At 35.3% G+C, this 12,682-nt stretch overlaps 3 protein-coding genes across 8 annotated transcripts; all 3 read left to right on the top strand.

Moving 5' to 3' along the window:
* Positions 1-742: 742 nt before the first annotated feature.
* Positions 743-5,944, top strand: LOC108479468 (transcription initiation factor TFIID subunit 14b-like). Of its 6 annotated transcripts, XR_008276037.1 has the most exons (8): positions 743-2,765; positions 2,849-2,955; positions 3,292-3,371; positions 3,481-3,702; positions 4,334-4,521; positions 4,605-4,726; positions 4,932-5,234; positions 5,642-5,944. XR_008276037.1 is itself a non-coding variant. In XM_017782089.2 (7 exons), exons 2-7 carry the CDS (start codon positions 2,926-2,928, stop codon positions 5,007-5,009), a joined length of 720 nt encoding a protein of 239 aa, XP_017637578.1. In that variant the 5' UTR covers positions 743-2,765; positions 2,849-2,925; the 3' UTR covers positions 5,010-5,944. The 6 variants fall into 6 exon arrangements, 2 of the variants coding, with proteins under 2 accessions (XP_017637578.1, XP_017637577.1); XM_017782089.2 differs by having other exon boundaries at positions 4,932-5,944; XR_001870475.2 differs by having other exon boundaries at positions 2,674-2,955; positions 4,932-5,080.
* On the top strand, positions 750-2,955 carry LOC108479466 (pentatricopeptide repeat-containing protein At3g12770-like). Its single transcript, XM_053023174.1, has one exon. It carries the CDS (start codon positions 750-752, stop codon positions 2,205-2,207), a length of 1,458 nt encoding a protein of 485 aa, XP_052879134.1. The 3' UTR covers positions 2,208-2,955.
* Positions 5,945-9,019: 3,075 nt separating the features above from the next.
* On the top strand, positions 9,020-9,724 carry LOC108477977 (protein SMALL AUXIN UP-REGULATED RNA 12-like). Its single transcript, XM_053023482.1, has one exon. It carries the CDS (start codon positions 9,065-9,067, stop codon positions 9,377-9,379), a length of 315 nt encoding a protein of 104 aa, XP_052879442.1. The 5' UTR covers positions 9,020-9,064; the 3' UTR covers positions 9,380-9,724.
* The last annotated feature ends 2,958 nt before the right edge of the window (positions 9,725-12,682 follow it).

Below are 12,682 nucleotides of genomic sequence, written 5' to 3'. Positions count from 1 at the left end.
CTTACAGCCTTCAATTACCCCCGGGGGCCCGCATTCACTCCACGTTCCACGTGTCTCAACTCAAAAGACACGTGGGACAACAATTGGTTTAACCTATACTTCTAGCAGTGGACTTAGATGGAACTATAATCAAGGAACTAGTCTGTATTTTGGATTGGCGCCTAGCCAAATGAGGCAATCAAGCGGCCATGAAGGTGCTGTTCATGTGGCCCAACACGTTCCTTGATGATGCCACTTGGGAGAGCTTTGTAGAGCTGCTATCCAACATTCGATCCTTGAGGTCAAGGATCTTTTTGGCACGGGTGTATTTGTCACGAACTAAATTTGAGTTTCTTTTATTACCGTTAATAATCTAATGCGCTGCATTTTAATGTTAGTATTGTTAGTGATACGGTGAGTTTAGGGGAAGAGATGCGGTGCGTTGTATGATAATATACGCAGGTTAGTACTACGAGCACGTTTTAGTTTAGTCTCTTAAGTGAAACGGGGCGTTTTGGGTAGAACAGCTGTGGAGATAACAGGAAGCCGAATTTCAATTGTGACAAGGGCTTCTTCATTCCATTAAAACAGCATAATGGAAATGAGGTGGTTATGCCATCAATTGTTACAAGGGCTTCTTCATTTCATTTCCTCTTGAACTTTTCTGAGTTAGTCAAGATCGCCACCGTGTCATGGCTTTATCAAGGAACAATCTCCTCTTGTTATAATTGATTGAATTGAAAGTTCGAACTACCGTTCTGAAGAAGAAAATGCGTTTGGAAGACTCCATAATATTTTCTTCTTCCAGTTTAATTAGCTTCAACTCCATCACCAAATTCTTGCAAAAATGTTCCCAAATAAAGAGTCTAAGAGCCACCAAAATCCTTCATGCTGTCTTACTTAGGAAAGGCTTGTTTTCTGTTTCACTCAATATCCACAGCGAACTCATTTTCACATATGCCGCATGCCTGGAAAGCAAAACCAGCATTAAAATCTTAACCAATTACTTCAAATCCATAAACCCCCCAAACCCATTGCCCTTTAATGTAATAATATCTGATTTTTCAAAAAATGGGTTTGCGTTTTTTGCACTAAAAACTTTTTCTTTTATGCACTTTAATGGCATTTCTTTGGATACTTATGCTTTGTGTAGTTCCATATCAGCGTCATCTTCATTGAAGAAAGCTGAATTTGGTAAACAAATTCATTCTCACGTGGCGAAATCAGGTTGGACGTCGAGTGTCTTTGTAGGCAGTGCTCTAGTTGATTTATATGCAAAATCGTCACTTATCGCCGATGCAGCTGTGATGTTCGACGAAATTCCTTTTAAGAACTCCGTTTGTGCAAATGCACTTTTATCAGGATTTTGTGAGGCTAAGTTGTGGATTCAGGGACTTGTACTTGTTAGGAAGATGCCTGGATTGAATTTGGATTATGACCATTTTACTTTATCGGCTATGTTACGTGCATGTGCAGGGCTTTCGGCTATTGAATTGGGGAGGCAAGTGCATGGATATTTATTCCGTAAATTTTATAATTTGGTGGAGGATGTATTTCTGCAAAGTTCATTGATTGAAATGTATGGAAAATGTGGGTTGGTGATGCAAGCTTTCCAAGTTTTCAGTTTGGCAGGGCTGAGATTGGGGAGGGAGAAAAGAAGGGATGTTGTTCTTTGGACTTCAATGCTTGGTGTGTATGGAAGAAATGGACACTATGAAGACTTGATTTTGTTATTTAAAGAGATGTTGAGGGAGGGTATTAAGCCTGATGAGGTGGCATTTGTAACAGTCATCTCAGCCTGTGGTCACACTGGACAAATAAGACTAGGCCTTGAGTATTTTGATTGCATGACTCATGTTTACAAGTTGATTCCTGGTCCAGAGCACTACAGTTGTGTGGTTGATCTACTATGTAGGGCTGGTGAGTTAGAGAAGGCAATGAAGGTGGTCAATGAGATGATGCTTCAGAAAGGCCACAACAATGGCAGTGTTTCCTTATGGGTGGCTTTACTTAGTGCTTGCAGTGATCATGAAAATGTTGAGTTGGGTAAATTTGCTGCTCAAAAGGCACTCGAGTTGGATCCTCAGAATGTTGGAGTTTATGTTAAGCTATCAAATTTATACGCTAGGTTAAGAATGTGGGATGAGATTGGTCAGTTAAGGGAGACAATGAAGCAGAGAGGATTAAAGAAAGATACCGCATTTAGTTGGGTAGAAGTCAGTGGTTGAATAGAGCAGGTATCAGTCATGAAGGAGACATGTAGGATGTAAATGGTTTCATTTGAATGAACATGTGGGATTCTGAAGCATGCAGTTTAGAAGGGTGAATACGTTGATAACTTCATGTTACAACATGCTTTGGAGGAAACTGCAGCATCTTCATTTTGGCTGCTTTTATGGAGCTTGCAAGGATTGTGTTGTATAAATTATGTTTAGTGCACATCATTTTCACGTTAGAATTCCAAAGCTTTAACCTTATGAACACGGCCAAGATTTCATAGGCATAAAAGTTTGGAATTAAATTCCAGTTTGGGGCAATTTAGTTTGTTCCTTATTTCTCTGTCGGGGCTGCTGGGCCAACTACAAAAGGGCCAGACTCAAGCTGGCCAATCCTACTGAACATAACATTAAAAATAAGGGCCTTTTAGTCATTCTATGGTGCACTTGTTCGTCTGTCACATTACATGTTGCTCTATTATTGGCTAAAATCATGAGTGTTATAGAAACCTCACTTACGCAATCAATTCCTCAAACCCCATGCCCTGCAAACCAGGCACTGTAACTAAGGTGAAAGAAAAACCCTAATTTTCTTTCTAGTTGAACCTTGATTTCTCACGAGGTTGAGCCGATTTTCTTACATGATATGATAGATACTTCATTGTCGAAAAAGAAAGATCCAGATCAGCCGGAGATTAGCTTGCCCACGCTCAAATCACAGCGCACCAAAATGGGCAAATCCGAAGACAGTGAAAAGAAGGTAGTCTTGAAATCTCAATTCAATTTCGGACTCAATTCACCTAAATAACATCACCCCAAGAAGCCAAAAAGCTGTCTTTTTTCTTTTCTTTCAAATTTCCGTGTTCAGCTATTTGACTGATGTTTAATTGAATTTTGGAGCTACAATTTGTCATAATTTAAATTTGGAGTTTTACCCAATATGTCGGCAATCAAAATGATGTAACCTATGAAAAGAGAAATTAGTTTTCAACCTGGTTGCACTAAAAAACTATGATTTGAAATGTTTTTATTGCAGAACAAGTAGTTCTTTTGTCAGGAATATCTTATTGTTGTATTTTTTATGATTCCGGTGCAGAAGAAGATCAAAGATGTTGAAATAAGTGTTCCTATCGTATATGGTAATGCTGCATTTTGGCTTGGTAAAAAGGCAAGCGAGTGAGTATTTGCTTAACACTTGGAACTATTGGAACTTCTGCTTTCTTCTTTGGTTTGTTATTTGCACGTTTCAGTTACGTTTGGTTTGTATTTTCAATGCTTGATTCAGGTATCAATCGCACAGATGGACTGTGTATGTTCGTGGGGCAACGAATGAGGATCTTAGTGTGGTTGTAAAGCGGGCTGTTTTTCAGTTGCATTCCAGTTTCAATAACCCAACAAGGGTTGTGGAGTCTGCTCCATTTGAGTTATCAGAATCAGGGTGGGGCGAATTTGAGATTGCCATTACACTATTCTTCCATAACGATGTTTGTGAGAAGCCCTTGAACTTGTGAGTTGCTTTGCCTGTTAATCTGGTTTTAGTTAAGTTGGTTTATTCCAGAAATAGCAGAGGTTTAGTCCTAATACAGTCATTGTTTAATTAGGACATTGTTAAAGATATGTAGGAGAAGAACATACAATTATGTAGCACTAGAAAGAACTTCTACTCGTTTTAATTTTGATGTTGTTAATAGTCATTTGGCCTACAGTGGATAACTCTTACCATGAAAGACTACTTTACTGTTGATGTGTCTCAGTTGGTAATCAAGTGTAGAAAATTAATGATTTGGTTATATTTAGATATAACTGTGAGATACATGAATTACTTTATTTGTTGTTTTCCATTTTATATTATTCAATTTCTTAAGGAGTTGGCTGGAATCAAAGTAAACATTTTAATAATCAGCAGATATAATGTTCTGATTATGTTGAATTAATGTTGGATTTTCTGACATTCCCACCCCCCCAGCTTCGCCGTACTGAAGATATTTAGTGAGTGCTGGAATTTTCTCGCAATGATTCAGTTTTTAACTAACAATTCTTGCTATCAAAATCACATATCACCCACTCCATTGGTGGAAAACCAAAAATCTAAATAAAGCCTCAAGGCAAAATGTTGATATTAAAATTTTATTCTCCAGATATCATCATCTGAAGTTATACCCAGAAGATGAATCTGGCCCCATGTCGACCAAAAAACCTGTTGTTGTGGAATCCTATGATGAGGTTGTATTCACAGAACCGTCAGAGAGTTTTTTAGCTCGTGTGCAGAATCATCCAGCAGTAACCTTCCCCAGGTTACCAGCTGGTGTTACTTTACCACCCTCGGGTTTATTCCTATGCCTTGTCTTTGAAATTTTTTGTTTGGTGTTAATCTTATGTTTCATGAGGATACCTCTAAATTGCTTGCAGTATCAACTGAAGATGAAAGTAAAAAGAAGAGAGGTGACACTAAGGACCATCCCCTAAGCCAGTGGTTCTTGAATTTCTCTGAAGCAGATGAGCTATTACAACTTGCAGCTGCTCGTCAGCAGGTAAGCAAGCATGATTTTTACTTCCTAGGATGAGTTTCCTATTTGTGAAATGTGAAATGCAAAGCATCTTTACTTTTTCTATTTCCAGTTACATTTGGTTTGTTCACAAACTTGTTCACCGACATCTTTTCAAAATAATTGGCCCATTATCATGTAAAGATGTCAAGAAATTCAAATGTTTGGATATTTTAACTGGAATGTGTAGGTACAAGCTCATATTGCTAAGCTCAGGCGACAAATTAGCTTGACCGACGGGCAGAATCAACAGTTCAAACCACTCTGAATAGTGAATTTACAGTAGTCTTGGAAATTTTGAGACTTCCACTTCCAGTTTAAATTGATTTTGCGGCAAAGGCACGTGATGGCATAGTAATGTAACTGAGATATGTATTTTCTAAGACTTTGCTGAGTTTTGTCTTGTTTTCTTCCTTTTCATGGCTTTTGAGCTCTGAACTAATAAAAGCATGGCAAAAGGAACAGTATCTACTATTTCTTTCTTTAATAGAAGGTAAATTCACTAATTAAAAAAACACCAGTTTCTGCTAGTTCTCCTTGAAGATATACAAGTATATACTGCCTGAAAGTAAAATATAGTGGAAAATAAGAACTAGTCCTTAAATTTTAGTTTTTTGCAGTTTTCTGATAAGATGCAGTGCTACAGTTCACTGTCATGCTAGGAAAACTCATGACAATGATTTAGTCTAATCCCAAAAGACTAAGAGTTTAAAGTGGCAATAAGTTATTTTTGAGGGACAGAGGAACAAACCAAGAACTATGGGCACAATATTTTAACTATTAAATGTAAAATAAGCATGTTGATAAAGATTAAAATCACGTCTTTTGTAAATATGACCAGCTAAGAAAATTTCATATCATCTTCTTTTTGCTTTTAATGGTCTTTGTTTATTTGGTTAGGTTATGGCCATTTGCCAGAGGATGCGTGGCTGATGAATCTTTACCATTCTGCTATCAGTATATCAGTTTCTGGTTATAGATGGTTCAATTTTTTTTGTGTGTGTGTTATTTCTGAAGCACCTCAAACCGACTACTTGATTGATTACTTTTGTTTCAATGTTACTTTGGAAGTGGTAGAATTTGGCTTTCAAACTTGTATCATTATCTACCAGACTGCCATTTCTTGTACTGGAAATGCATCATTAGATCTGAAACTTTCAATAAAGCTGCCTGATCAAAGGGCCTTTCCCCAGGTACTAAAAACAGTCCTTGTGAATGCTCTTTAAGTGTGGTTATAAATGGAAATTGAGTCGTCAATTCTGGCATTTCGATAGGTCTTTTTTCTTGCTGTCAATATCATTTCAATATGATTCCATTGTCATTATCATCTTGGCTTTGCAAATATACTGTACAGCCCTAGATATATATCCTTCTGTCTCAAAAACCTTCCTAATTTTGTTATAGCGGGTCCAAACCTTCTACTTTGCTTAAGGAACTTCCTTATCTAGTCTTCTCACACTCAAATTTTAGATCCATTGTATATGAATGTTATTTATTTTCCAGAAGTCGCTGAATTGACTAGTTAGATCAATACTCAGATTTTGTAAGAATGTTTAGTGATGTTTGTTCCATTGGTTCTTTCATCTGTTAAACATGATAAAACCCTTAATATATATAACCCCTATCTACTTGTTCTCTATCTCTTCAGGTTTAGGCATTCCTTTAGATGATTTACACTAAAATATGTATAGATGAGCAAAATTATATTAAACTTTGATGTCCTCACCTCACCTTCTGTCAATCTGATCAAGGATCCATCTTTCACGAAAGCCACAAAAAATTGCTGGTATGTATGTCACGATCTTATAGCTTAGCCCTGAGTAATTTTTCACAATCATGAGTCTCATAACTTAAGATGAACTGTGGTGTTTGGTATTGTCCATGCATGTATTTTGCATACAGCTACAGATCATACAAAGATTTGATAATTTTAGATACGACACAATTATTCGACATACATTGTACATGCTATAAAATAAGAATGTTATTTTTAAGTATTATTATGATATTTGTTTAAAAAAAAAAGAGGGTATTATCATGATATCAGATTTGGGGACAAAGGGAAATTGATGACTTTTAAAAAAGTTTTGAGGGACTGATAAAAAAATTCCAAGATTCCAAGAGAATTGTAGTATACAGTTTTAGTAAAAAAAAAAAAAAAAAATCAGGGGTTAGCGGTTTGAAGCAATTGGGTAAATGATATTGTCTTTACAGGAGAACTTGGTAGGGGCAAAAGTAACATGGCCTTCACGTGCCGAAGTCATTTTCAACTATAAACAAAGAAGGAAAATGATTTGTCTGTCAATTTCTCCTGGCTCAACGGGGTACCGTATTGTTGTAAACAATGATGGGCCTTTTTATATTTTTTCATATATTTCTCTTGCATCCAATCTCATTCACAGAACATGCAAAAGTTCTTTTCATAGATGGCGTTATTTCTCCCTTTTTTCAGCCTGTCAAGATCAAAGTAAAGCAAATTTCACAATGCTTCAATGGCGTACCAATATAGGTCCTACTGGTGGATATATAATGTTGTGGTCTTAAATCTATATTAAGTAATTTGAGTATCACCTTTTTCAAATTGTTGGTGCATTTCGGTGTGCGACTCTTGGTGCCAGGTATATTCTTTTTGTATTTAACTAATTTTTTTATAATTAAAATCAAAATTAACTATATCTAAAACATAACGGTGAATCCGAAAGAATATCTGGGCAGCTGGCAACCTTGATTTTCACTGGATGTCAAAGAATTTTGATTTGACCTTCCTATCAGGTTTTTAAATTACACCATAGATTTGGGTAATGTTAAGGCCATAGGTTTGCAGTACATATGTGGTTGGTGGCCTGTTTTAGGGATTATGGCTTGAGAATAACAAGAAGAGAAGAGAGTGTAGAATGAGACATTAAATCTGAGCCTTGGGAAGATGGTGATGCGCATTTCAAGTATAAACATTTTGCGTCTAAAACTAAAACTATTAAGTATTTCCACACATTGGAGTAGGACCCCATGCAAACCCAGCCCTAATTTGCATTGCACATCCCAACTTGCTGCTTGTCATTTTTATTAAATGTAGCTGCAGTAGTTGCATCCACCAACCAAACCCCAGTTTCTCATCCTTTGCTTCTCTTGGATAATTCATTGCCATTAGAAACATGCTCCTTTTTGGTTTTAAGCAAAACCTAAGGGTTTTTATGGCTTAATGCTTGATGAAGATATGACCAACTAAGTCATCACCGACCACGTAATAAACAATGCAACATCGGTCAAAACCTGCAAATCTAGCAGTAAATAACACATGGGTCTCTGCAATTTGAAAACCGGGTATTACTGTGACTCTCAACAAGTGTTGTTATTTAATTTTGTTTTTTAATGTCTCTAAAACTAAGAATCAGCAATCACAAGTCCAAACAATCGCAAAATTCCAAACCAACAAAACTGTTGTACTCTATAGTACACGTATTATCGGTCCGTGAGTTCAGGTAGAGAGTGACATACATAAGATGATTCAATATAATGTAAGGTAAAATTAAATTTATATTTTAGTCACTCAATCTTAAAATTTTTTAAGGTGGTTATTAAATTATTTAAATTTTTTTATCTAAGTTATTAGACTATTAAAACCACTATTATATTAACTTTTCTGTTCACATCGCTTTCACCAATCTAAAGCTTTCATTCTCTTTTTCTTTTATAGTTCAATTTATTTTCATGAAACAGTTTTGAACATAACAAATTTACAAACCAAAATTCAAACAACTTTCTTATTTAATCTTTGAATTTGATCGTAATTAACTTGGATTTAATGTATGTTCTTCCACTTGTTAATGTGTACTGATCTATTATATTGATTGTCGAATCATTGCTTAAAACTTACTACCCGAACTTTTACAAAAAGAATTAATAGCCCAATTACTTAAATAAAAAAAACTTTTGAATTGTTCAGTGATCATTTTGTAATTTTTTAAAATTGAATAACTAAAATGTAAACTTACTAATAATTTAGAGACTTTGATTGTAATTACCCTATAATTAAACGGAATTAGAAAGATCACAAATCAGGGCGAAAAAAAAGAGGCTTGCAGACAATTTTTTTTTTATAATTTATTTATGTCTTATTTGTATTTTATAATCAAAATATATAGATAACACCCGTGGTACTTCCTTCTGTAGCTTAGCTTTGCCCCCACAGTCGCACATGATCCTCGGCGGCCCCCCTCCCCCTTTCTCTTCCATCCAACTTGATCTCTCGGATTAAATAAATACCCTTTATCTCCTCCCCCCATAAGTAATCCTCCATCTCTCGCTTCCAGTGCCGCAGCAACAATGGCAATGAGAAAGTCGTCCAAACTGCCACAAACTGCTGTTCTGAAGCAAATTCTGAAGAGATGTTCAAGCTTAGGCAAGAAACATGGGTACGACGAAGATGGACTCCCTCTTGACGTTCCCAAAGGTCATTTCGCCGTTTATGTTGGCGAAAACCGAAGCAGATACATTGTCCCTATCTCCTTCTTGACTCACCCTGAATTCCAATGCTTGCTTCAACGAGCTGAAGAAGAGTTTGGTTTTAACCACGATATGGGCCTTACCATCCCTTGTGAAGAAGTCGTTTTTCGCTCTCTCACTTCTATGCTTCGATAAACATTGATTAATGTCGTCAAACGATAGGGCTTGGCTTGGAGAATGATGGCCAAAAAGAAGCTTTCTAGCTTCTCTTTTTTTAACGTCCTTCTCTTCACCCTTCTTTTTAGGATTTACTGTTTTGAACCCATTAACTTGGGTTTTTTTTTTTTTGTGCGTGTCTAAGTAGTTAGTAGTGAATCTAACTTTGCCCAAGAATTATAAAGTTTTTCTGGGTTTAGATGAATTTGTACAAATTAAGTTTGTTTCCTCACAGATGGTGGATTAATCCTAACCCATGTGTGAGAGATGTTGAATGTTATGGAAAGCAAGAAGATATATAAATCAACCTATTTAACTTCACAACCTTCATCTCTCCTTTCTTTATTTCATCCCACAGTTTAGTTCCCATGCAAATTATGGGATTATTATCAGTAATAATGTCATTTGTTCGATCTGAATCCTAGTCTAATCAAGTGAAGGACATACAAGGGAAAGAAAACATGAGAATGTGAATGTGCTTCCACACTCGACAGCAACATGTGTTGTCAGAGAATGTGGGTACCTAAGCAAGTACGGATCACAAGGTTCGCTTTAGGACTGAAAAAAATAATTATAAAAAAAAAAAACCAATTTGAACCTTGATCAAATAATAATATTCTGGATTTGATTTCATTTTAGAAAATCAAAATATTATATATCACAAATAATTTTCTTTTTCAAATTAGATCAATAAAATCCCTACTTTTATTCTCCAATTTGTGAAATTTTTAAGTTAATTAATAATTACTTAACCATATATTAATTCATGAATTTGATAAATATTCATAAGAGATTAATCGTGTCATTATCATCAATCCTTCACTACCTAATTTGGTGTATAACTTATAACAGTCTACAATTGGTGTATATCTTAGTGAGGTGGGTAACTATCCAATGGGGTTTGCTAAGGTTAAGTCAACATTCTGTTGCATTCTTCTATGATATTTTCATTAACCTATCTATCACCTAGGTTAACTAATAGTAACAAATTGAATAATTAATCTACCCACAGTCTAAACCTATATTTAACCTACTTCAATTACTAAACCATTAATACAATTTCTCAACCACTTGGAAAAACTAGTGCATGGTGAAATTAAAATCAACACAACATATAAAAGAAAACATAAGTGCAAAGGAAAATATTATAGAAAAGAGTAGAAAATTTTTATTTGATTGAAGCAAAGTTCTCTTTAATAATTTGATCCAAGAGTTGATTGAAATCCACAAGCAATTATCCAAGCAACCACTCTTGAAAGCTAGAGAGAATAAAATTGAAAAAAAAATTCTTGAATAGCACACACTATCCAAAGACTCAATAGCACCCTTAAACCAGGCTAAAATGTGTTATTTATACGTGTTTACATAGCATTATAGGGTTACAACACAATCTACGAAAAGATCGAAATAGCCTTGTTCCAAGTAAAAAAATGAATAAGAAACATCAGATGGAAACCTTTAGAGCACTGCAACCATCAAGCTAGGTGTTACAATGCCCACATTAAACTGCTCAAGCTTTAGATCTCCTTTTCTTTACATGATCATCCCACCTTCTCACTTCCACAAATCTTCATTCAAACTTGTTCTAACCTTCACCAAAGCCATATGTAGGCATGTTATGCAAATTATGCTAAATTAAGAGGGAACGCAAGAGGGGATTTCATTTAAGAAACAAACTAAACTAAGTAAAAAGAAGGTTAGAACTAGAAATGAATGTAGGAGGGGGTTTTAGATCCAATACAAATGGCATTGAAATTCCTAGACCATGTTGATGCACTAAATGTTAGACATGGTCACTAGGCTAGATCAAAAGAATGCTTCCCATGCTAACCATTGACAATGGACATAGGAGCTCATTCTTGATTGTATATGACCATTCTTAGGCATACAGGCCTATTACGGGGCGCTAGAGGCTTACTCTGGGGAATAAAGAGCCCATTTTGGCATGGAAAGGCTATCCAAATGTCATAATCAATTGTAAGTGAACACCACTTGCACCCTTACAAAATTAATAATGTGCACGTACCTTAAGCAAACACCTAATTCCTATCATCTCACAAGAAGATATGTGGCCAGCACCCAACTTGATATGTTTTCTTGGCAAGGAAAGTACTATAAATAAAAGGGTTTGCCTATTTGAACAATCATATCTCAAAACATAATACAATCAAATAAGATCTTATTCATTTAAGAGCAATTTTCTTTGGTTCTTTTTTACTATATAATTTTATACCCCTCCCTCGACCAAAATCATTACTTATCATAATAATACGTTTGTCCAAGGACATTTTTCTTCACTTTGTTTGCACTTTAAGCATACTACTTTTTATACCTAGTTAATTTTTTTGGTTACTTTACTTACTTCGCCCAATTACCATCTTGATCGTTGGAATGCACCTTGAAGGACAACTTTCGACACCCTTACTTCATTCGTAAAGGATCAAAATCACATCTTAAGAAAGTATCCACAATAAGGGACTATTCTTTTTATCCTTGAAACACCATTCAAGACTCTCTTTATGGAATAGACCATCTCTTGACATCTTCATCCTTCCAAGATCCTTTCCATGGGGAAAAAAGGGCATTCTTTGGTATCATTCATTAGAGATCATCCATCTAAAGGTTTTCCATGAAGGAAAGCTACCCATAGGCACCATATACGAGTAATTGCTCATCTGATATCATATTTTATAAGGAATCACATCTCCATATTGTAAGGCCAAATTCATCACCAAATCAGAATAGAAATCCTCTTTCCATTCCATCATCTTTATGAAACATGTTGTCATGCCTTCAATATCTTATCTATTTCCACCATTACACATTGTTTGTGAACTTTGGTCATTGTGGACAAAAAAATTCCTCATCTGTAATAGGTTCCGTACAAGCTTGTATCCTATTAAAGTTTATATTTATCATTATTGTGTGTTAGAATTAAGTGACCCAAATTCTTATTTAAATAAAATACGATGGAAAATAAAATAAAAGTAAAATCCATATAGAACTAGACTTCTTTTATTTTATTTTAGAATAAGGTTTTTAAACCTTATTAAACTCCATCTATTTTATATTGATTAGGATAAGGTGTTTCAATCCTACTAGAATATGGCTTTGCAAGCCTATAAATAGACATAGTCTATTCCTCTTGTATTTGATTCAAATTTTTCGACATAGTGAATTTTCTTCTCCTCTGCCCGTGGTTTTTTCCCGAAAGGGTTTTCCACGTAAAATTTGTGTGTTCTTTATTTTATTTTATTTTATTTTATTTTTTACAGACTGGTA

Source organism: Gossypium arboreum, chromosome 12 (assembly GCF_025698485.1).
Source record: "Gossypium arboreum isolate Shixiya-1 chromosome 12, ASM2569848v2, whole genome shotgun sequence".
Lineage (NCBI taxonomy): Eukaryota > Viridiplantae > Streptophyta > Magnoliopsida > Malvales > Malvaceae > Gossypium > Gossypium arboreum.
This window is presented reverse-complemented; position numbering and strand designations above follow the sequence as displayed.

What these genes read in the sequence shown, in the direction of transcription:
- LOC108479468 (XM_017782088.2), top strand. Translation starts at nt 2,842, where the DNA reads ATGATAGATACTTCATTGTCGAAAAAGAAAGATCCAGATCAGCCGGAG. An exon ending in TGTTACTTTACCACCCTCGG is followed by an intron (nt 4,522 to 4,604) that starts GTTTATTCCTAT and finishes AATTGCTTGCAG; the next exon opens with TATCAACTGAAGATGAAAGT. An exon ending in TTGCAGCTGCTCGTCAGCAG is followed by an intron (nt 4,727 to 4,931) that starts GTAAGCAAGCAT and finishes TGGAATGTGTAG; the next exon opens with GTACAAGCTCATATTGCTAA.
- LOC108479466 (XM_053023174.1), top strand. Translation starts at nt 750, where the DNA reads ATGCGTTTGGAAGACTCCATAATATTTTCTTCTTCCAGTTTAATTAGC.
- LOC108477977 (XM_053023482.1), top strand. Translation starts at nt 9,065, where the DNA reads ATGGCAATGAGAAAGTCGTCCAAACTGCCACAAACTGCTGTTCTGAAG.